This window comes from Notothenia coriiceps, unplaced genomic scaffold (assembly GCF_000735185.1).
Source record: "Notothenia coriiceps isolate Sejong01 unplaced genomic scaffold, NC01 NC01_scaffold00037244, whole genome shotgun sequence".
In the NCBI taxonomy this organism is placed as follows: Eukaryota; Metazoa; Chordata; class Actinopteri; order Perciformes; family Nototheniidae; genus Notothenia; species Notothenia coriiceps.
The window spans coordinates 25,765,202-25,791,197 of NW_011369945.1; the positions used below are offsets into that span (position 1 = coordinate 25,765,202).

The following is a 25,996-nucleotide window of genomic DNA, read 5'->3' on the forward strand; positions in this document are numbered from 1 at the left end:
ACACCTATTCTCCCCCCTCCCCCGCAGAAAGTATTCCAGCATGACAAACCACATGGGATTTCACTAGTCCTTTAAAGTCGGCTGCCTCTGGGAACCACTCTTCTCGGCGCAACGTTTTAGTATTCAAGGGACTACGTGACTGGGGAGGCAACTGATGCCGTTACATTCTTCCTGTCTCCTCCTGGTTGCTATTTCTGATGCTTGGCGGGAAGGACAATAGAAATAGTTTTTTTTGATCAGGTGATCCTTAATTGATCACTGATTGTTATTTTTTCCCCCTTCAATCATTGGTGGATTTATCTGGTGCCACTTCAAACATATAGCGTCAAGATGTCCTTTTACTGAAGTCATTTTTTTTTTATTTTAACACATAAAAGCATCACAACAACAATATACAAATTCTTAGTAGTCTTTAAAACCAAAACACATTTACACATGCAACAATAGGGTTTAAGACAATGAGTAACTTATTGAATAATTTTGTTTTTGGAATGTGTTTACTCTGCAGGAGAAAAGTCCAGTCTACCCCTTTGCTCCAGAACAACATCTGATATGTCCAATATGTATAGAGTACTGTAATTAAGTCTAATTTGGAAGGTTTTTAAACATAACATACAATTCCTTTACTGGCATTACTCTCTACCTTTTAGACAGTTACAACCTTAAGTGAAAGAAAGAAAAAAAGGTTTGATGACCGACAAAGTTTGGTTAAAAAAACAAGTCCTTGAGAATATGACCTCCAGACAGCAGCGTGACTCATAAATGTCTGGCCCTGTCGCAATCAATTGATGCTCAATTGGATTGTAAAGAAATGCATCTCACCACACAAGACAATGTGCCCTGTTGTTCTGCAGTGAGTCCGCTCAAATGAGAAAACACGTCTACAAGTTTCTGACAGAAGCACAGCTGCCGTCCTTCGTGTCATCGTTCCAGCCGGCGACGGTCTTTACATTAGCGTGGCATTCAAAATGACCGGTTTCAGAGAAATAAAAGACGAAACTATCAGGTGATTCAGTCTGATAAAGTAATTCAACAGAAATGAAAGGTTGAGGAATAATCAACAGAATAGATTATTGCTCCAGAGTTAAGTGTGTTGTATTATCATCAATCCTTGTGGCCTCTTCAGTTTTTGACGGAATCAGTATGATTGTATGATTGTCTGTTTGAGTCCTTTACATAGGATTGGCTGTAAACATACAGCCACAACACTGAAAACACATTCATAGACACCGAAAATATACATTATGATACTGTCAAAAGGTACAATAATTACACAGAAAAAGGAAATCACAGAGTTAAAACAACACCATTATGTTTTCGTTTATCTTTTCGTCAGTCCACTTTTCATCGCTCGTCCTCCTTGAAATGTGTTGGGCGTTTTGGGCTCTTTAGACCCATCAGGCGCTTCTGGCAGAGAGTCAAGGGTCCCACCAGCCCTCCTGCAGCTGGATAAGGGCCGCCATGGCCCGTCTCTCTAAAAGAACCACCGAAAAGCTTCTCCGCTGCTGACCGGCGTCCTCTGTGGGAGACAAAACGTGAAGGAGACGTTTGAATTTGCAGGTTTCCAGGCTTAACATAAACACAGACGGGAATTACTGATTTGGAAGCTTACAAATTAATATTATTGGAAAGCACATTTTGAAATTGGGACATTAGGTGAAGTTAAAACCCAGAAGGGCACTTAAAGGGGCTATAAAGCACAACCACCAATCCATGTATTTAATCAAAGACTCAAGCCAAGGTGATTACATCCACGTCCCACCCACACCCAAATGTATACAAAGAATTGGGCCATGACGCTAACAGAAGCAAAAGCCAATGATTCAGGCTTGAAATAACTTCTTTACTAATTTGGGTATGTGTCCACTAACAAACAACCCCACTATAGTTAATGAATGAAAACTACATTACAGTGACAAGAAATAAGGTCTACAAAAGGCTATCAACACCTGTTCATTACACCAACAACAAAAACAACAACAACAACAACAGTCACATCACCCTCACGCTTCTTTTGGACACATGAATTCCTTTCAATGTGTAGCAAACCATATTGCAGGTTTTAAGGCTGCGCAGTAATCATGTCATGTATAATAAAAACTACCATAAACACAGTCGGAAATTACAGATTTGGAAGCTAAAAAATCAATAATATTAGAAACAGAATCTTTAAATAGCAGGACATTAAGTACAAGTAAAAACCCAGAAGGGCACTTAAAGCGGCAATAAAGCACAACCACCAATCCAAGTATTTCATCAAAGACTCCGCCAAGGTGATTACATCCACGTCCCACCCACACCCAAATAATCATTACGCTGGATGAAATATTCAATACAAATTCCCAAGAAGCAACAATGAGGCATTTAATTACTGCAAGCTCTAGCCGCAGTGAGGGGGAACAGTGCATCATTTCAATTTGAGCTCGCGCCAGCTCGCGCCAGCCCCCCCCCCAACACCTCCTCTTCTCCCCTAAAAACCTCTATGCCGGAGTGACAGCCTCTCCTTACCCAAACTCATTTGGAAGTCAAAGACATACAAATACTGGAGTCTCCCACCAATCCCCATGACCAATTAGCACATTTTTTGATTATTTTTTCACACTGTTGACAGGGGGGAAATAGTGCATAATCACAACTAAAATCACTTTAGTCTGAGTGGAGGGCAATTTGACATTTTAATACCAAGTGTCATTGGAGGCTCTTTAAAGGCATGCTGATGAGAGCTTTAGCGCCACACTCCTACACTCAGGCTTATACATATGTGACCTTATGTACAATAAACATTAATAACTGCGTACAGGAAGGGAAATGGTTTATATAAACACATAGAGACTTTCAGTGGAGTTAAATATGATCATGTAATTTTACTGCTATGTTGTCTAAATTAATGATCGGAAGCATTTTTTATTTAAAAAAAGAAACACAATATGTTTTTAGTGGAACATGTATAAGGGATCCTTAAAGGGGCCCTATTGTGCTCATTTTCAGGTAAAAATGTGTATGTTGTGCCTCTAATGTGACATGTTTACATGCAACTCTTTTCACCCTCTGTCTGAAACCAGAGCCCAGTCTAGTCTGATTGATTACCTGGCCGTCTCTGTTGTGATTGGTCAAACGCTTAGAGATGTCCCGCCTTGTAGCCTATCACGTACAATGTGTGGGAACGCGAGCCAATAGAAGAACGAGTGTTACTATATATACATAGTGATGTAAAAAAATATTTCTTAGTTAGAAAACGGAATATCTGCAGTTTTACAACTTGTCAAGCAAGCATTTTGAGGACCTTTTATATAGGAAACAGGTTCATAGTCCATAATGAGCAGTATCATATCTTACAACCAGAGATAACAATAAAACACAATCGATCGATTTGATATTTGTAATTTTCTGCGTTCAATATTTGCCGTATTCTTATAATACTTATGATTATCACAGCCAAATCGCTCAGCCTTAGTTTAGTTCATGATGTACGATGTATATCCAGCACTCTAGCTGTGACACTTTTATAGTTAACACATCACCAACTTAAAGTGACATTACATTTATATTTCTTTACATTAGAGGCAACTTTGGAAAGTGTAGACAGTCACACAATTACCAAATTCACAGAGAGCACTTTAGCCATTTTATATTCCTAATTTTAACAAGAGAGAAAATATTTGCAAGTTAAATGTGATTGTCAAAAGTCTTTAGAAATCATTTAAACCTAAAAAATGTGAACTGGGCCAATGATGCTAAAAGAAGCGCCAGCAACGATTCATGATTTAACTGAAAACTAAGCTTTACTCATTAAGTGAGTATCAACCGATAAATAATCCCATTACAGTTAATGAATAAAAACGACTTCATATTGACGAGAAAAGGTCTGCAAAAGGCACCTATTTATTAAACCTCCATCAACAACAACAACAGTCACATCACCCTCACACTTCTTTTGGACTCATTTCTCCCAATGTGGGTAGCAAACCATTTACCACATCATTTTTTTTCACACCACATTAAGCAATTACTATTATCCTTCCAAGTGAATAATGGAGGCACCCAGAACAGCAGGATACCATCATCACCAATTTAAAGCTACGGATGAAATGAAACACCATTATGTTTTTGATGGGTCAAGACGCTCTCACAGATCTCATGTTTTTCTTCTTTGCTTAATTGCAACGAGCTGACGCCTGTGCCCTTGTTGTGTCATCGTAGCTCCATTAATTGTGTTTTCTTTTGCTTTGGGAGGCAATTAGGCTTTGATAAATACTTGTTTCATGTAATTACTGCTTCTTTTTTTAGATGTGACGGATGAGTGGCATGAAACTAAGCTGACCAATTTGACCCTAGATTTATTGTGAGTTTTTTACTCATCTGAACCCCAGGAAAACATTAAGGAGATAAGATGGATTGATACATTTGAATTTGTGTGTGTGTCCTACTCCCTCCCATAAGTGTACTGCAGCATTTAAATTCAAGTTAATATCAAAACCAAGCTACCGATTCCTTCTCACGCTATTCAACAAACATAACACAATAAATCCCATGTACTTCAACAGCTCCTTCATTTTCATTTTTTATTAGGATAGTAATAAGGGTCATAGTTCCCTCTCCAATATCTATTTTATATCACTGTGAAAAAATCTTCTTCAAACTGTTATATTTAATCAAGTTTCACAAATCTTTTTAAAAGATTGCATTTGAACATACCCTCAACTGGTTGCTAACAGCTACCGTTAACTAGCTCTCCTGCTGATTTCAAAACAGATTTGTTGTTTACAATGTAGCATTATTAATAAAAAAGAGTAGTGCTTCCCCTTGGACACGTCAATAGTTAGTGTAATACGTCCAATCAACATGTTCTATCGGCCGCAGAAGGACTAGCACTGACAGTCCCAACAGTAGTACCTGTGTAGCTGTAGATAAACAGGTATCGTGACATTTTCCGAATTTTGGCATTAACTTGATACCGAAGTATTGTTCTGGTCCCTAATCCCTAACAAGCATGTAATTGTCCGAATTCTGTGGATAAGGCGTGCACATCCACATTGGATACGGCACATCCACAGGGGCACTTTCAGCTCCGCTCTCCTGGTTTAGAACACCATGCTCTAAAAGCTGAGGCAAAGAGGAGAGACAGGGGCGGTGAGAATGTTTATCTTGATCCATATTCTCACATTGATCAGTCCCTGGTGGAAGTGCGGCTCGCCGGAGACAATAATGACCCTGATCTGGGCACTCGGCATGTCTCTGTTTTGTTAAGTTCCTGCGTTATCGATCCAGTGGGGCTCTTGAGTGCTGCTTGGATTCACTCCCAGGCCCCCTCGCCTCGGCACACTGCAGTGACCATGCACAAAGAAGGCTCAATTAGCACAGCTCTGCTCCCCCACCTGCATGCGCCTTCAAAAGCACTCCATCAACCGCCGGGGAGAGTGAGGGAGAAAAGACAGAAGAATACAGAAAAACAGGGAGAGGGAAAGACAGACGAGGGATAAAAGGGAGGAGGAAATGTGGGGAGGAGGTAAGGGTTGATAGTGTTACACCAGGGAGCGACACCAAGGTTTCACCTCAAATCAAGACGCCATGGCAGCAGCTCAGCCTCACGTCAACGCCGCTGCAGCAGAGCGTACATAACAACCTGGCTACAACGACACACCGAGGGGAAGACAATTTCCCGCTCTGGCAATGAATGCACACGATCGAGTATTGGGCTGACTGAAGGAGGAGGAAGAGATTTCTCCAGACCTCAAATTAACCCCACCACACCACCACCACCGCAGCAGCAGGCAGTGTATTTTAAGTGTCTGCCGGTGGGTTTTGGTGATAACGACACAGTAAAACTGACATGTGGCGGAATAATTCTCTGCTGATTCTGGCGAGGCAGTGTGAAGGGCTCTGGGCAGCCATGACACCCTGTGATCCTAACTGAACCTGGCAGGTGCAGTTAATGCTGATGCCACGTCGAGAGATTGAGACGAGGTGGGAGAAAGACTGCGTCAACGGGACGTTAAATCAGAGTCAAACCGACCGGACTAAAGCAGTTTCTGTTAAAACTGCTCTGACCTCTGCAAGGCACTATGCATGCACACACAGCATAAACCTCCAACCACCGCAATCTTAAACATCCAGGTTAAGGCCGATCCTCCCTATCTTTCCCACAGGAATATTAAAAAAACACATGAACAGTCCTCAAATCCCCGGCCCTGCCCCTCCTCTCCCCTGCAGCCTTGGCGTCACACGGAGCTGGGGCCGGAGATAAACCACTCAAGACGATGAGGATGATAATGGCAGACGCTGCAGCGCCTCAAAATTCAATCAGCACCGGGACGTCAATGCGGATGAGTGTAAAAGTGAAATATGCTCGCCGGCGTGTGTTAAAAGACGCCACACAGGGCTCGCAGAAACAACAACAGGCGATGAAGAGGAGGATGAGGGGATAAAAAGCAGGAGAGGGAGACAGGAGGAGAAAGGAAAAAAAAAACAAGAAGAGAAAATGAAAATAATGTGTCTCTACTCCGCTTCCCAGCAGAATCCCACTGGCATTCTGAGCAGCCCTACTTTAACCACAGACTGTGAATAAATTACCCTTTTGAACTCGGGGTGATTGCAAATGTGCCCCGGTTTCTCTTGAGACATGTCTGGCACGAACTCTCGGCTCTACACTCCGAGCCAGCCTTGTCACAGAGACCCCCGCAACCCCCACCCCTCCCTCCCTCACTCACACACACACACACACACACCACACACACACACGCACACGCACACGCACACGCACACACACGTACACACAACATTATAAAACTTTTAATTCACCATAATTGCCGGTGGATTTTTTTTTTCCAACCAACTCTCCCCCTCCCCTTCTCTTTTTCTGTCTAGGAATTCTCTACTCTAATTCGGAGATATAAAAACATGTGTTATAGATGAGTAGGAATACTGGAATGAAATGTGTAATGTGGCATAAAAATCAGGGTAGAATAGCAGAGTCAGATAGGGAGGAATCTCAGGGAGAGACAGTGGTTGAACAGCAGCCTGTGGGAGTGTGCTGATGTGTTTCCGTATGCTCATTATAGCACATGGCCCATACATTACTCTGATAATACCCTTTATTTATTAACCTACAGACCGGGAACCAGGCCGCTTTTCACAACCGCAATCCTTTTGGATGCAGGTCTGACAGGCTGCAAACTAAATATGTATAAATAAATACCACTGCCCACGTCTTCTCGACAAACAAACAGCAGCTGACACGGCTATAGCTGTCTGGACACTGACTTTTTATAGAACATATTTACAAATAATCTTCACACAGCATCACAAGTGCAAACTCAGGTCAGCCAATTTGTTTTGTTTTTTACCTGGTAACACCTCGCAAACTCAATTCACACTGACAACTCAGAACTGGAAATCAAAGTCAGTGATCATTTCAATTTAAAATGAGAACATAAAGGGAAATGCCTTTGATATTTTCTGGTGGTGAAGCAGACACAACTGTGAAGAGCATTGAGGAAAGAGCATGTTTCATCAGAGTCAGGAAAGAAGACTTTGGAGCCAGCCAAGGACTCAGGGCCAGGTCTGAGGAAAGTTTCAGTGGTGCAGTCAGCCTTAACTGATGTGTTATATATTGCCTGTCACTTTATTCTGCAGGAATATTGGGGCGTTGCCAAGCTCAAACCTGGAAGGTATAGCAATCCATCACCTGCACCGTTACAGGCGGTGGTAGGTGGGGGTTGAAATCTCATCTTAAAGCATGTAGCCAATATGCTAGACTCCCAATGCCGTTTATAAAAGGTTCCTCTCCAAGGCCGCCATCACGGACAGACCACTCATCTAGTCATCCACACACCACTCCCCCCCTGCAGTACGACACCGTAACACAAACACACTCACTGCGCAACCGATCAAACCTTGAGTATTACTGGCATAATACTACACTGTTAATATTTACATTAATTATGTGACCGCCTATGTTTCCTGTAGTTATTGAATTGCTCTTTTTACTGCACTGTTAGTGTACAGTTTTATTATTATTGTGCTGCTGTGTTGATTGTATTTTTGTAACTCTGGCTCAACAATTTCGTTCGGGATGAATAAAGTCCTATCTTATCTTATCTCTTATATACAGAATAATCTATAACATTCTGGTGATAATAAGTAATTAACTGGCTGTAATGGAATTAGTCTGAATGCACCGAGTATTGCAAGTGATTTCAACAATGAAGAATTGTTATTGGACCGGTCATTTGAATTGTTCTACAGCACAGAGTATACTGTTCTCAAGTACCGTACTTCAGTTCAAAATGTTGGTACTTGTTCTTTACTTTTTCCACGTTATGCTACTTTATAATTCTGCTCTACTCATGCAGAAAAAGTCAAATGTTTTACGGCTTTAGTTGCTAAGTTATGGTTTTACTTTACATTTTAACAAGCAAAATATAATGATGACCTGATTAAATATGATTTATTATAATTTATTACACCTGCCACCATTAATTAAAATAGTCAAAATCCATCTTTTCTACTACAACAGTAAAACACTATCAGACACATTTAACTTTTTATACTTAAAATGTGTTTTTCTTGCTACTTACACATGTCAGAAAAGCGTCATAATACCTGCAACGTTGAAAATGTCCAGTTGAATTATATGAACTATTTCTTATGAACAATAAACAAACTACTTTTCCTTTTGGATATAGAACTTAGATATGCCTTGCATTTAGGTGGAACAACACTGACTTATTTTTATGTAACAGAAACAAATATTATTTCTTAACTGATCTTTTCACTGATCCTATAAAATGCTAACGGCTAACAGTGTTTGTAAGCAAGCACTATCCATTAGCACACTCATACTTTCATTTTTCACAGTTCGCTTGGGTCAGGGGTACTCAAACTAATTGTAGACAAGGTCACTGGTCCGGATCAATTTCCCCCCCGGGGCGGAGCACCGAAACTGAAATTAAGAAGCCGTTTCTTACCGCGCGCTATGCATGGGGCCCCCTTGAGGGGGTTTCCCGAAATGTCGTTGCAGTAAATTAAAGGTTGTTTCATGTTGTCGTTGCTGTGCACCTTCTTAATCTACCTTCTTTGGGGGCCCCCTTTTGGTCCAAGCACTTGCCTGCCTTGCCTGTCGGCAAACGGCGCCCCTGTATACACACACACACATTCAATACATATGTATGGTGGCTTGAACTAGTGGGAGAAATGGCACTGTTTGTCTGTAGCCAATGCCTTGAACCTCGGCAAAAAAGGCATTAGAAGCATTAGAAAGTCAAGGTAAACTTGCGGTCTGCAATGCGTGTCACGCTCGCGCACACAAGTAAATATATATGCACGTTCATTCTCACAACGCGTCAGACACAAACAAATATACATTAATTTACATGAGAATCAGAAAGTTTTTATATTTTTATTTTTTAGAATGGGACACAGGGTTTGGTCCGGATTGATTTGCAGTTCGGTCCGGAGTTTGAGAAGCTCTGCCTTAGATTATAACTTGAGGAATATATCATTATGAGCCGTAGAGATATCACTTGTAAAGCGAAAATAAATTCTTGTTGTGAATCAAATTCCTGTGACTGTAGTTCTCTTTAAGATATTGATATATTGACAGCCTAAATCAAATAACGCTGAACAATTTTCAGAACACACTGAAATAAATGTGCTCACAAATGTATTCCTAAGAACTATCTCAAAAATGACTTCAGAACTATGACATAATGGGGCGGCAGCTACTGTGGCTGGAGGAAAAGTAAATCAATGCCTGTGGTGTGTTAGATACAAGCAACATACCTAATCTTATTTTATAGCATTCATTTTTCACATGTCCCATAAAACCTTGACCTATCGTAAGGGAGAAAAGATATTAAGGCGCATGATTGGAAGTATTTATTATCCCTTCAATTGATGCATCTCTATTTTACTCCCTTAAATTACAAGGTGTGACTACATTTTCAGTATTTGGTTCACCATTGCAGACGTTTACTAGCAGCTTTTCAGCTCATATTAAACACAGATCATCATCATGGAGGACTTTAAATGTGATATATTAACACATTTAGTGGATTACCATAAGCTGTTAATGCCACCTTTTCTTTCTTTTAATAGCGTATGTATTCAAATAACCGCCCCTCTTGAATATGGTCATGACACTCACACAGCTAACTAAAGTACAACCTGATGGCATTCCTATACTGAAATACTAAACAGCTACAATTTTTTTAATCAAGGTCCAGCTTTGCACCAACCAACTATGCGAGCAAATCAAGCTAAGTGTATTGCGGATGTTTGTGAGTAATGAGGAATTTGGGAGTATTTTGCTGACTAGGCATGTATGAAGTGGTGGGTAGAGGGGGGGGGGTGTATGATGGTGTGCTCAAGAGCCGTGGCTGTGAGAGGCGGGGTGGTCACAGGGGGGAGATTAGGCTGAGGGGCAGCGAAGGAAAACCAAATCCATCTTCATCTCAGAAACATCCTAAAGCAGATTACTTACTTCATTGGGAGAGGAGGGAGGAAAGAGAGAGAGAGAGAGGAGCACGAGATGGATGAGAGAGCGGAGGAGGAGAGAGAGAGAGCAATTAGCATAGATGCAATTCTGGCACAGGCCTCTGACTTGATATTTGACCTTCTGCGAGAGTCTTGCCAAATATCGCCTGAGAAGCGCAGACGGACCATATGGCAAAGTGCTGCTGGAGGCTGAGTGCAGTGTGACTCCAAGCCTCCGTATGTTAATGGGGGAATGTAATTACAGTGCAGTATTCCTGCAGGACGTATATTTTACTAGCCCCTCCATAGGAGTGGGTCTGCAGCGAGGCGGGCCAAGGCTCAGTGGCTTTGGGAAAATACACTTTTTATCAAACTGAGCGAGCCATTGAGTGGACAGTGGATTGGAACAGTGTAAGTGGGGCAGCGCTGCAACATGTCACTTTATGAGGAAGTCAGTATAAGTTGATGGAGACAGTCCAATGTATGAGAGGGATAAATCCACTCTGACTCACACAGCTGAAATACAATCAGCTGCTCTCTTTTCAGGCACGCCCTAATCAGTGATACCAGATGTTTTCCATCAGCTGGTGACGGCAAAACAACTGACGAGCCTATGACATCACTGATAGGTGTGGCCTAAAATGCAAAAATAGTTGAAAGTGTCAAACATTGACAGTAGTGTAACTCAAAATCTGCCTAATTTGAGATTCAAGCGAATTTAAACAAAAAGTATGGGGAGATTATCCAGCTCTGCCTACCTCACAACTATGCGTGATGTTATTCGATATTGACGGTAGAGATGGAGAAAGGTGAACACCAAACAATGTGCTTCTCTAAGATCGAGCGAACACAGGATGTGAGACAGCGTGATGCGATTGTGACCACGTCGTTTAAAGCAAGTAAACCTCCGGCCTAGGTTTTTAGTTTGTATTTAGTGATTAGCATTGAGTTTGTTCAAATCATCTTTGAAGATAGGAGCATATGTATAGCCCTATAGGATCACACATACCTCATTCACACCAACGAAACTCCGGTTCAAGCTCCGTGCTAGAGCTTTTCAGGTTCAGAACCGGTTCTTCGGTTTAGCTCCGGCTCTTTTCACACTGCCCAGAGTCCGAATGGTGCTGCGTCATTGCGTCATCGTCATGACGTAACCGTTTGCGTGCCTGCTTCATAAAGGCAAACCGCGAGGAAACCCCTCACAGCTGACACCGACAACAACAACAATGGCCGATTGTGCTCCAGCTTCCTCTGTACCTCTTCGGAAGAGCAGATTCCCAGTAGGTAGCTGGTCTCTTCAGTGGACCACAGCTGCTTGTTAAGTTTCTCCATCGTTGTGTACAAACTGGATAAAAACTTCAAGCTTTTTGTTGTTGTTCAGGAGTTGATCTGCCCCTGCCCCCGCCTCAACGTAAGCGTGACGTATGTGGTGCCGGATTCCGGAGCTAAGAGGCTGCTCCACTGCGGTGTGAAGAGGAAAACCCGGTGCTTTTCAAGCTCCAGCTCTGAACCGGCCCCGAAGCACCATTGGTTTGAATGAGGAATAAGAGAAGCCATAAGTGGGTATTCATTTAAAAAATTAACGTGGGGTTTGCCTATTTAGTATTTATGAGCTGTACACCTTCATTGAAAACATAATTTATAACACATTAAAATGCAGACTTAAGCAGATAAAAGGACATGTGATCAATATTTAACGTCTGTCAACAATCATATAAAGTCTTCTGTAAAGAAACTATTTACATTTTCATAACTGTGTTATACTATATTATCGTGCAATACAAAACTGGCCTTCAGAGGGTGGTGGGATACAAATACAATAATATATACTTGTCTCAAACTACATTATTGTGTGTTAAAATGTATTTAAAATGACGTTCATATCTGTCAATATAGGAGAAAATTAAAGTCTACGTAAATCATTTTTCCACAGCTGTGTCAAAGTAACCCAAATCTAAAAACATTGGTGGAGCGGTACACAAGTGATAAGTACACCCAACCATCCATCCTCCTGACCTCCTCCCTTCATATCCTCCGCAGACCTGGGATATCACAAGTTATGTTTCCTTCAAAATGTTGGCAAAGCAAATTTGTAGTATTTAAAGGGGTTGAATATTTACAAGCATCTTCATTAAATATTCCTTATATGAATAAATAATGCTTATCCTCAAGAGATATTGTGTCCAGTAAATCCTCAGCATTTGATGTCAAAATAAGGAGAAATGGTGCAGGAAAAAGGTATTTTAGTATTTTCAAATTCTGGTGTGCTTTAAAAATAACTCTTACACTGTTACACAGAGTACAATCTCTCACAATACAGTGTGAGAGATATCTAGGGTAAAAAGGGAGCGACTTTCTTCTGCTTAAACAGCTCAGACGCCATGCCTCCTCCATTTATCATGCATGGAAAATCCCTGCCCACACAGGCGGAGGCTGAGCCGACCCCAGTGGGAAGAGACAGAGGCAGCACCCTCGGGTCAGAGGCGGCCGTCTGCAGCCCGGATTTCCTTCCTGGTACTAAATACAACCGTGCCTGCCTCCATTTCACTTTGCTTCACCTAAGTACTCTTGTCCAAGTACCACAATTTTGCACCGGGCTGCCACAAAGCTAACTCTCCTCTGGGAGCATGCCCTATACGAGAGACAGCGGAGAGGCTTTCAGGTGCTGCTGAGATTCCAGGAAAACAAAACAAAGAGATGCGGCGGCGGGGTCAATTGAGCGCCGAGACGCGGTGAAATCCGAGCAGTGTGATCGGGGAGAAGGGCAGGCTTTGCAACATGGGAGTGGGGGTGTGAGGGGGAAGATGAGCAGGACACGCATTTGAGTTTGTAGATACCTGAGGGATCGGGTATGGAAATCCCCAATTTCTCAGCCAAGTCGCAGCCCTTTGAACAGCGCAAGACGTCAACGAGCACGGCGAGAAGCCATGTGGGTGTAACGAAGCGAAGGCTAAGCGAGGCAACATGCTGCCAGTTCTCTGAAATGTTAAATTGAAATGCAAAGCAGGAGCAGGCCTTCTTGTTTTGAGCAGATTTCTCAGCATCTGTGTGGGAGAACTCAAACTCAGAAGGCCTATATGCAGAGCTCTGCATATTTACTGTAAATCAACATAATATTTAGGTTAGGATTAGAAAATACACACAGTAGAAGTCGGATCTCTAATTGCACTTGCGTAATGGAGACTTCAAATCAATCTGTGCATTAAATTTAGCGAGTAACAAAAGTTTAAGTTTTGAATATGTACGGCTAATTGGCACCTGTCAATTACAGCACCTTTGCTCTGCTTATGTCTTTTTTATATTTAATGTGCTAAATGTGTCGGCAAGAGGTGCTGGTATTGAGACAACATGAGGAAAGTATTTTAAAATGTGCAAGTGACTGGCAACAAGTCATCATACTGTAGGCTCACTAAATGGATAAATAAAGTGAGGTGGAGCTATTTTAAGAGCTTTTTGTTTAAAAAGGACATATTATTCTTATTTCAGGTTCATATTTTGTGCCTCTGCTGTGACATGTTTCCATGCTTTAATGTTCAAAAAGGTCTTTAGGGGGAGTAAGGATGTTAGATGACTCAAAGTTGGAGCATTTCTACAGCTTGGGTTGTGAGTTTTTGGTTAAATTATCAATACTTAGAGGGCAGTGGTGGCCTAAACACTAGAGAAAAGGCAGCCTGTGTGAGGAAAGTAATGTGTTGATCCCCAATAGGATGAATCTGGGCAGGGAAAGTTAAAGAATCAGCGCTTGCCTCGCCTCATTAGCTCCAGTGTGTCCTTGAGATACACCGTTTCCCTGCCTGGTCCAGTGGAGCTGCTCAGAGTTCAGCAGGTCACACTGAGGTTGGACTGGGAAGCTTCCAGGTGTGAATGTGTGTAACTTAGCGAGTGTGGCGTGGCAAAAGGAAGCTCAGTGAAACCTACCTTGATAGATAATGGGCAAAACAATAACTAACATAAAGTTGATCAACTGTGTAAAATGGTGCATTAAATCTGTTACAGTCGTTTATCGTAAGACATTTTGGAAATATTTTTGGACTAAATTGGCAACTGCGGTTCTTTGTTGTGCTCACGAGAATGACATCACATTTGTTTTTTGATACGAATCTAATTTCTGCCTCTGACAGTTTCTCCATATCAAGCAGAAGGCGAGGCCAATAGGATCTTATTCTTTGTGTTTCTTCCATGTCTTTTTGTGAATTACTGCATACTTTAACTTCTTCATGACTCTCCGTAAACCTTAAGAAACCCTTAATTATCCAGGGCAGTCACATCTTCTGTTACATAACATTACAGAGAATGGGTGGAAAATACAACAGCGGATCTTCCCTTTGTATAAGTCACAGGAAAAATCTCAGGATTGCAAGATTTGTAAGAGGAGCGGAAAGCAGTAAAAGCAAACTACATGTAATTTAGTATTTTTAAAGACATTCCTCTTGTCTTGTTTTTCCTCTCTCGTGAATTACAGCCTTTTACTGTTTCAGGATTAGTAGACCATCTAATTTAAAGCTGGAATGAACATACATTTATTTGGCTTTTTCTTTACATCTGTTTCCAGCTTGGCTTCAATATTTATTTATCTTTGTGGGAGCGGTCATAAGGGTTGAAAACCACTGTTATAATATGCTGAATTGTAAAATCCAAGGCTGTCCAAGGAGGACGTCTTAATTTAGTGTTATTTAATTTAACTGCATACAAAAACACTGCCAGGTCAGCTCTCTAGGCGTGTGTGAAAAGAGAACCTCCCTCCCTATTATGAAAGAAAAACAAGGATTAAAGTTAGAGTCATGAGGCTAATATTTCACTGGAAGCGACCTAAAACGAGGAATTAGCCAACATAAGTATGGCTTTAGTTAAACTGGAAGGTGAAGCTTAACAAAGAAAAAAACAAGAGCGATATGGTGCCAGTGGGCAATTTAATATAGACTTTAAGCTAATCCAAGCAGACTCCCCCCCGCTTAGTCATTCCAGCTCCGCAGTGATCAGACGAGGAAACCGGTCACAGTTTGTCAAAACACAGCTTGCACTCGTAGCAGATTGAAATCATTTCTTCCTCTCGACAGACCGATCTTTAGAGGAGTGACAACAAACAGCGAACAGCTCAATGGTTTATCAGTGGTTGCGGAGGACAAAGAGGCTCTCCGCTCAGGAATGAAAATATCCACCTGATGTCATCAAGCGGCGCATCATAAATCCCGTCCTTCGCCTGGGGGACACAGACCGACTTCACGCCTCTGTGACACTCTCTAACCCCAGGGTTTCTATCAGGGAAAAAAAAACATGAAATATCTTTCTGGGCATGGTGTCAGATGCTCGCCATGAAATATTCATAAGGTGAGAGCCACAATAGAAAGGAGGCAGCGTGCATGCAAGGATTTGACTTGCAGAAAAACTGAAACGCTTAAACCACGTTGACCGACTTCTCCCTCCGCCTGTTGTCACTCACAAATCCACTTTCACGTCAGTTTTCTTAGATGCACGGCACGAAGCCATCTGTCATTTACTGCCTTTTAACCTATAGATATAAACCAATCAGTGCAGCCGCAGACCCGCAGTTCCTCCGCCCTGTATATTACATTTGGCGACAATGACGTTAACAAAGACTGGAGGTTTTTTTTCTTTGGCAGCTCAATATTGTTTCCATAGGCTTTATAAATTACTGTTAAAGGGCAATTCTGCTGTGTTTTTTTGCTTTAACCCATCAACTATTCATACATATTGCATATGTATGAAGCATTTATAGGAGAATATAAGATTTACAAGTTTGTCCAAGAAAAGAAAACGTTGAAACGGTACAATCTGTGATCAAAGCATAGAGGGGAGTAGCACATCACAAATATCTCAAGGGGTAATGCAGGACAAGTAAATATAAAATCATGAATGTATTCTGATTATCTCTTTCACCAATAATGTTTGTAGAGATAGTAATTTTTTTTAGAATAATGTTTAGACCAGAGGTTGCGTTAACCGAATATTTTTTAACAATGACGGAAATATCTGAAAGCCGTCCGTGATTTTGACAGATTAGAACAAACTCAGAACAGCGCCAAAGTTTCCCCGCAGCGGGGCTCCGGTATTATGCCGTGTTGCCCGCCCAAAAGGAAATGATATTGTTTCTAAACCTAACTTTGCCGAACAGATCAACAAAAGTATTTGCTTAACGCTGTGTGCGCTCCCGCGAGGTGCTATGGGCATGCATAACACGGCGCTAACGGCCCGTCCACACAGCGGCTTTGAATGGGGTGACGTCACGCTTCGCCGAACTGCATTGTGGGAGCGAAGCGTAGCTTCAAAAGTGTTGCTCGCTGCAAAAGTTGAGCAATGTTCAACTTTTGAAGCTTCGGCGGAAGCGTCAGCCAATCGAATCATATGCCAGTACAAGCTCTAGCCAATCAAACCGCGTGCTTGTGTGTCCGGGGCGGGAGATTCATGTGATTGGTTGTTGGTCGAGTTTCAGACACGCCCGCCGGCAAGCTTCAACGCACGCCGCTGTGCGGACGGGCCGTTACAGTTCACGATCAAGCGTCCACCCCCCCGTTGACAGTTCACGAGCGTGCTCTCTCTGCCCCCCAGCCCCCCCCCGGCAGAGTTGTGTACAGGTCGACGGGTAATAATGGATTTTTACGGAAATGTTGCGACCCTGTCTGTCAAAATGACGGGCAGCGAAAAAGTCTAGCGCAACCTCTGGTTTAGACGACTAATACACTAAATCCTGTTTTTAGTCCTCCAATGTGCCCTTCATTTATACGGTCCAATAATTGAAGAATTGGGCCTACAAGTAAAGATCACATTGACATCTTTCTCTTAAAGACGTGCTCATTTATTTGTGTGTTTCCTGGTTTTAATTCCTGTCATCTCAAAATTGTGAATTGTTTGTGGCGACCAATCTTCAAACTGTGGCTAGCTGAGACCAGAAGATCTGTTGTAATGGATCATCTTTTGGAAACCAGTTTCAAGCCTCTGCAAACACTAGAAAAAACAGCGTTAAAGAAGAAATCAATCAGAAAATGTGGTATGCTTGAGAAAAGAGTTGTAAATAATAGGCCCTTATAATACATGTCTACAGTCAGTAAACGTCTAGCATCAGGGCCAGAGTAAAGTCATCATCTTATAGTCAACAAGAAGCATCATGTCAACCAGACCCAATGCAGGAAATAAGTGTTGTGAGCAGCGATGCGAGTTTTGAGGTTTGACTTGAGGAGAAATGTTAGAAATAAATAGAATAACTTTAATTTAGTGATCTGTCAAAGAGTGAGGGAGTAAGAGAGGCTGAAATACAAAGCATCACATACAGAGCAGTCCTCTACACCTTAGAATTATTATCTTAACCCTAAATTATACATGGTGGTGACTCTTTGCCCTCTTAGCAATCAACTCAATTACATACATACATACATAATTGCGGGATGGGGGTTAATGCATTAAGTTGTTATTTTACAGCCATAAGAGGAAAGCTGATAACAAAATGTCCGTGCTCTCATGCTTTCCTGTTTAGTCTCCAGTTGATCAGGATAGCACGAGTTACCAACATCGTTTTTATACATAAAATATACAAAAAGCATTGTAATAATAAATATCAGTCTTATATGACCAGAAGCTACAGGAGTGGTTTTACCCAATCAGCAAAAGTCACGTGTAAATAGTTAAACAATTTGTAACTGAACATTGCAATACTTCATCACACATACTCTTTGTAATGTAGGCTAGTTTAAATAAACATGAATGGAAATTCTACTTTTAAGGTCATTGTGAAATAGCTAAGTTATATTTCTGTCATTTTGCATGAGGGCTATCTAGCCCCACAATCACTATCCGTGTAATTCATGAATAAAAGCAGCATGAAACTACAGAGATATTCCAGCTGGTATCTTGAAATAATTATACTATAACAGGATATTCCTCTTGTCTTCTCAGGTAGCAAAATCGTTGGATCCATTTCTACTTTAAGTCCACAAATGAAGTGGATGTCCAGTGTCAGCCAAGAAATAGAAACAAACTGTGTTGAAAATAGCCATTAGGAGAATCATGGATTTCTTTCTTGCGTTGTTTAGTTTACTGTTTTCAAGGCTAATGTAGCAATATAGCTTATGGCTCCGTGAATAAATATACTGGTATTATATCAATATGGTCACATGTTACTATAGAGATTGTCTTAGATCTTGGCATGTGTCCTCTTCCCTCGTTTTAGATGCTGCATTACGGTACATTATGTCATTTTCCAGACCAATCTCATCTAGTTATTCTATTGTTCCAGCACAATCAGCGGGTTGCATGTGTGAACAATGCCGTCACTTCTCTCTGTTACTAAAAGTGAAGAAAGAAACACACCGAGAAAACTCTCAAAACCAAAAGTGTCCTTTGTCATTCAAACACAGAAAATAATAGAAAAAACACAAAAAATAGGAAATTAAAGTGAATAAAAGGACAAAAACCCATAAATACACGAGAGCTCCTGCAACAGGCGGCCAACTAACATCTTGCATGTTTTTGTTTACCTTGTACCCCTTTTTGTCCTTATGAGCAATACTGATAACACAAATATTGTGTAAATATTTTGTGAAGGCACTAATGGTCAACTGTCAGGGTGTCCGCGGGATCTTAAAAAGTATTAAAAGTTGATAAATCATTTTAGCGAAAATTAAGGCTAAGTATTAAAAAGTATTAAACTGCATTTTCCAAGGTATTACATTTTGTAGCTTGTTTTCAATAAGTATATAAATTGTCCAAAGAGGTTGTATTCTACAGTCTGCCTGAATGTAATCATTGCGTAGGTGTGTAGTGTGATTCTGTGTAGTTTATTTATGGCATCCCGTTGGATTTGACGTCATCTGAACAGGACATCGCACGCTCACTGCTTGATAGCGGGCGAAGGTCCGTTTACGCCGGTTGTTAAGCAACATCGTTATGGGGAAATCCAAGTTTGCGTCCCAATACTGTATATAGTCAATGTGAGGTGAAGTGTGTCGCCAATGTAACCGGTTAAAACCCGAAGTGGCGATGAGGTCTTAAAATGTATGGAAGGGTCTTAAAAGGTTTTACATTTGACTTCAGGATTCCTGCATAGACCCTGACTGTATCATACGTTGCAAATACCGATATCAAGGTATTTGGTCACATATATTTTTATTTTCTACATATCACCAAGCCCTGGCTAGGTGTATGATACAACCCCAAAAGACAAAACAAGATGCCTGTTAGAGGAATTTATTAATATCTAATTATAAATGAATAAATATCACGTTAAAGACCTGCTTTTTTCATCTGGCTCTTAATTGTAGATCAATCCAACCATTTCCAACTTGCCTTGTTTCACTTCAGCTTAATACGTGCAATATTCCTTGGAAAGGGCTTTGTGAACATCGCTGTATTCAAGCCAAAACATAGAATATTTTCCGAAACCATTTCATTGAATACAACATCCAAGGCTCGGCGCTCACGATGGGTTTGCTGGAGACTTTTCTTTTCACACAGTTTTTTTTTTTCATACAGGCTCGCGGTAATGACGAGATACCTTTTAACTTCTCAGCCAGAGTCAGCATCAATAATTGATTCTCATCTGTTTAAAATTTAAAGTGCCACACATTAACGTCCTCCCGCACCTGCTCTTTCACGCTGTCCATCCTCCGCTGGGTTTGCTTTCTAGTTTCTCCCCCCATCTCCCTCTCCCTCTCTCTGCTCTCCTCACGATAATAAAGACAATGGCAATGAGCCCTCTTTCACCACTGAACCGGGGATGTTAAATCAAACAGGGGCTGAGGAGGCGACAGACCACATAATGTAAGGGCATCGTCCAGACGCCTCCGATTACGCTCTGGCCTTAATTGGCGGCGGTGGAGAAAAAGGATGAATTCTTTAACAGTGCCGTGCGGTTGTGCCTTTCCGAGCACAGCGAAGGCCTGAGGAGGACAGCTACTCTGTGCAAATGGAAACTGACAGAAAATCCACACGGCACGACCAATCTAGGGGAAAAAAGGCCATGACAATGAATAAGGGGGGCCGGTGCTCTTAAGTCGCTAAGGCTAGCTTGCAGGGGAGATGTGTATAATTAAGCGGTCTGCATCGTGGTTCAGAAGGCAAAATCCTATTGTCTTGACAGGAGCTTAAGGTTGCCCTTTAGGTTGAGATGCGTGGCCTCATTTCTCTTTTTTTCACACATCCCCAGACCTCTGCGACCAAATTAATCTGCAGTTTTAAAGCTCGAATAAATCCAGTAAGTTAAAGATCTGCAGATCTAAAGGCCGTCTGTCCCTCGGGATTTTACTTCCTCGTATTTTTCTTCTTCTTTGCCCACGGAGATTGGCTGGCAGCACTCAGTGTTATCTCCAGGGAGGCAAAGGTTGGGGGAGGGGTTGAAGGCCACAGATTTGTCCTTATCTATTCTGAGCACACCTAAAACAAATTAGACCTGGCTGCCGTTGCTTATTTGGCTCCCCTGCTCTCATTAAGGGGCTGAATCCGAGCTATTTTCCTCAACGTCCTGCTTCCTACCATTTTGGGCCTTGTCTTTTATCCCAATAGAGTGCCACAGTGACGCGTCCTACAACCCGGAAGTAAGTTAGCATTTGACCACTTCTGGTTCATAAATCTATCGATTAGATTTATGCTTTGAAAATTATAAAAGTAGGGTAGACATGTGGATATTATCTGGCTGAACAAAACGTGATCCGTCTCTTCAATGTGTGTCAGCCACAGACCTCGAGCTATTTTCCAAAATCTTATGGAGAAATTGCATTGGGTTTGGTCGAAGGAACCGGAAGGAGTTTACTTCCGGGTTTTAGGACGCGTCACTGTGGCACTCTATAGCAAAGGTTTCTAGGCAGCCACGCCACCTTTTCCATCTCACCCATTTCACGTAGTCATATCAACCCTGCACAAAGAGTATGGGGGAGAAAGAACATCCCTCTACTCCAGCATGATGTTTTTCTGCACATGACTTGACGCTGGTCTTTGACATTTGCTCAATGAAAGGAGGAATCCGTTCAATTACATTTTTGTTTTGCCCTTTTCCTGCTTTTCCCGACACCGTGTTATGCCATTAATCAAATAGAAACCTTTTTGGATGTTGTTATTTCAAGGATTTAGCTTTGTCTTTGCAGTTATATGAACGTCAAAAACAGAAGTGCTTTTTAAGTCAACGTGTTCCTGTCAGTATAGTCAACAACATTGTGAGCTGGCACTTGAAATCCTGTGGTTTAATCAAATTAAGTAAACCAGGATTGTTATTTTCTATCTATAGGGATCAAACTCCTGCATTATTGAGTAATTCACAAGCAAAACCTTGAGACAAACAATAAATAATACATGCCGAGTCTACACCTTGAACCCACATGTTGGAAAGGTTTTTGTCGTGCGTAGAACGAAAGTTTCTAGAAAGATTTCACTACACAGGTCAGACTTTTGTTGTTGTATTGATTAAATGAAGTATCTGACTGCACAACATAATGAATTATAGACACAAACTTCTACAGATATTGTACTGGACTCAACTGAAATACCTTTTATAGATTTATTTCCTATCTTCGACTGGACGTTTATTATTATTGCTCTATATAACATGTAGTATTCTTTTATGTCTTAACATTAACACTATGAGTCTACTTGTCTCAGTGTCCGTTGAGTTTAAAATCCATACCATAAAGTACAAAATCACATTAAATATGATACTGTTAATGGTATATTTTTAACTGTTGGAACGGTGAGAGTATGAGTTTATTTCTCAAAATGTCTCACAAAACACATTTCTAAAGTCCTACGTGTGAAAATGTATATTTTTTTATGATGGCAACCCCTACATTAGCCTAACTCATAAAAGCACATCAAATGTATCCGCTCAAATGGAATTCAATTGAAATAAAAACTGAGATTATTATATTTAATTTCTGTAATAAACTTTGAAAATACCTCAAAGGCCATAATTACCCTCACTGTGGAGCTGCAGTGATAACATGTTTTTATTTTTTCAAAGATGATTTCATTATTTTAAACAGGCTGGTTCCATTGTGCCACTTGTTGGATGCTGAATACAAAGTACCTCAGAACAGCCTCAGGGTCCCAAGATAAATATGTAGGGTCACAAGATAATTAACACGAAATTATGTTTAATTTTTCCGTCCATCTTGTCATTTGTCCACCTTTTTTGTGGAATACTTTCACCGCTTCAGGCATATACAAATCCTTTAAATGAAACAATCTAAAATGGAAAAATCTGCTCACCAATCACATGCTCACCGAAGCTATAATCTGTAATGAGGGGTCAGAACGAGACACTGCTTCATTTTAAGGCGCCACGAGCTGAACAGATTAGGAATCATACAGTCACAAACAAATAATACTGGAAGAAGTACTTGTATTTTATATTTAAAGGTCCCATGTCATGCTTTTCTAGTTATTACCCGTCCCCTTGTGTGTTATGTAGCTTTTTATGCATGTAAACGGTCTGCAGAGTCACAAACCCTCAAAGTACACCCTGTAGCGAGTAAAACTCTAACACAGAAAAGACCTGTCTATGCTGCCCCAGAACGCCTCGTTGGAGATTTCTCTTTTTCCATTGGTTTCTTCCGGGAACCGCATGACGTCATGTGGTTCCCAGAACCAAAATGGACCAATCCGCGGAGCAGGCGCTCCAACAAGCCGTTTAGGACAGAGAGTGAATACACATACTATACAGAGATGCTGTATGAGAAACCAATGTGAGTTTGGAAAATTGCACAATATAAATGTATTTTAGTAGACCTCAACAATGGAAATATGATCAGGAGAAATGGCCATGACATGGGACCTTTTAAGTAAACAATACTTAATCGTATATATCCAGTATTACAAGTAAAAGTCCAGCATTCAAATTGTTCCCAAAAGTATTTGCAACAAAACGCACTTAATTACCAGAAGTTAAAGTTCTTGTTAAGCGTAATTGCCCATTTCAGAATCCACTATATGAAATTACTCGATTAGGATTATTGATGCATTATTGTGTCTCTCAATGCTGGTCAAAGTAGAGATAATTACTTTGTTTACTACGACTGCATGTTTTTTACCCATAATTATATGTCAATGGTTATTTATTGGTTGATTTACATTTTGTATTGGCTTATAATCTGAATTTGTAAAGAATCTAAAGCAGTGATATAAATGTAGCGGTGTAAAAGGTTCAATTCTGACTTTAAACTTTAGACTAGAAAATAAATATAGAATTTCTCAGATAAAGTACAAGTACCACAAAAATCGACTTAAGTACGATACTTTGAGTAGATGTAATATACATTCCACCACTGCATACAAACACAAATGGATGCCCTCACACCGCGTCAGTCTCAGTGAATCTATCTGTTGAGCAGCACAGCCTGGCATGACTTTTACAGAATTGCGTCTCTCTGCAGAAATCAGCAAAGTCGAGGTAAACAGTCGAGGTAAACAGAGGTTAGGGCGCAGCATGCCCACACGTGAGGTATTATTGCATTTGAAAGTTAATGAAGGACCTTTGAGCCATAGGAGCTCAAGCTACGCAAAGGTAACTGCTCGGGAAATGTTAGGTTAGATGAGATTCCTCTGCCAGACTAATCCATCCTGGAGCCTGAGAGCAGCTCGGAGACAGAGAGAGAGCAGAATCTGCAGCACAGCAGTGACACAGGGCAATTCTCTAGGGCCTTGCATTAGCGCGCTAAATTAAAGGGGGTATTAGATTAAATTGGCTCTCCGATTTCAGGGGTGTGAGTAAAATTCTGATTTGCATTTTCCACTGCTGCTTAAGATATAATTAGTTCAGGGTGATTCCCATGTGGAAAACACTGACAGCCAAATCTAACTGGCTGCCAGCAGCTTATCGTCTCTTCCAAGGCGCAAGGTACACTGTTGTGTGTGTGTTTTCTCAGAGTGTTTGTGTACATCTTTGTGTGTGTGTGTGTGTGTGTGTGTGCGTGCGTGCATGTGTAGGGCGGCACTAGCCAGTGTCCAGCCATGATATACGTGTGTGTGTCTGATGAGGACGGGCTGGAGGGCAGCGAGACAGTCAACCTATGGCAACGCTTCAATGTAGGAGATCACATTACGAATGGTCAACCAAAAATGTCGATGTTTTCCTACCCGGTGTCTATAATTTTCATAGAGACGCGTGTCACTCTGCGCGCTAACTCCATACATCGTTAAAGAAGTTATAACCTGTGGCCGCCGAAAGAACAGAGAAATAACATTTTAGGGTTCCCTGCCCCAACATCGGTACAATGTGATACGTAAAACATTTCATTTTAGAGCTTATGGCATCCAGAGTATTATGAAATTTTGCTACAAACTAACAAAGTCCGTCAAGGTGTACGACGCGAGACCCTGTATGAGGTGGTAGGAGTCTACGACGAGATCTTCTGGAGGTAGTTCCTCTATCCACCGGACCTATTGTCTAAGCCGGGGCTTTAGACAGTCCCGTGTCGACGTCCCGGGTCGTCTACACCTATGTCTCTGCGTCTCACGCCCTGTCGGTACTTCGCCTATTTGGGTCTTCGTCGAACGTCGATGCTGCGTTACCAGTGTTCTCTACCGTAGCATCTCGTATGGCCCAGCGGCCTGGATTTGAGGAACACCGTGGATCTACCTTTGGTGTTTAATTATTCCATTCTATACTGGTTATTGGTCTGAACTTTTCCACCTATTTAAAGATAGTTATCCGGTGTGTTTGGGTTTGATGGACGAAGTCAAATACATAAGCTAGTAGTTTACAATAAATATGAAAAGTACAAAAATCAAAGTCCACCTCCTAACAGTAAGTACCCCATGATCTACCCATATCGGCCGAACCAGCAGAAGGGAGGCCGGAGTCTGTTTTTGTCCTCGTGCATGGCACTACGCGCTCGAAGTACCTGCGCCACCGGTTCACTACCACACGGGAGTTCCCAGTGCTTGGGCTGGTACCCCCGCTTTGTTGCGACAGACGGATTACTACTTGCAGAAGTTTCCGAAGTGTCTCCGTCACGAAGAGAGCACCTTCTTCGTGAGTGTTGGTCGTCTTATCTATGCCGAGACGCCGCACTGACACCGCTCACACTCGTTACAGATAATGCTGGAGAAGTTGAAGGACCCTCTCACTTCCGGTTATTATCTGCCATCTTTGTCTCTTACGTGTACGACCCGGACGTAATACAGATAGAGGGCGCGTATTGGTACTGGATGCCCAAAAAACCTGGTCAACCTTGTAGTAGCCGCGAAACTCCTCGCTTCTTGTGGTCTTCATGGTATGTTGAAAAAACAGGTTCCAACGGACCTTGCCGTCCTGGTTCTGTGAAGACGGTACGTCTCGGAGAAACCACCTCCTGTTCCTCCTGACGAGTCCTCCTCGGTCTTTCTCTCCCATCTCGACTACGTCCTCTACAACGAGTCCTCCTCGGTCTTCTCTCCCACCTCGACTACGTCCCTACAAACGAACCTGACCGGTCTCTCTCAGTGGCATGGAGGTTTGGGTCGTGGACGATTCGCTACTTCTTTGTACCGCGTCCGAAGTGCTGTCAAACTTCACGGAGAAACGACCAGCGTCTCCCTCTAGAAC

The 25,996-nt window shown here is 41.7% G+C and overlaps 1 protein-coding gene across 2 annotated transcripts in view; it reads right to left on the bottom strand.

Annotated features, from left to right (window-relative positions):
- Positions 1-390: 390 nt before the first annotated feature.
- The window catches only part of cxxc4 (CXXC finger 4), a 31,232-nt gene continuing 5,626 nt past the window's right edge, over positions 391-25,996 (bottom strand). For both annotated transcript variants that reach the window (XM_010794033.1, XM_010794034.1), the window contains exon 3: positions 391-1,519. In XM_010794033.1, the coding sequence (XP_010792335.1) occupies positions 1,475-1,519 (45 nt within the window). In that variant the 3' untranslated portion in view covers positions 391-1,474. The remainder of the gene's footprint in view (positions 1,520-25,996) is intronic.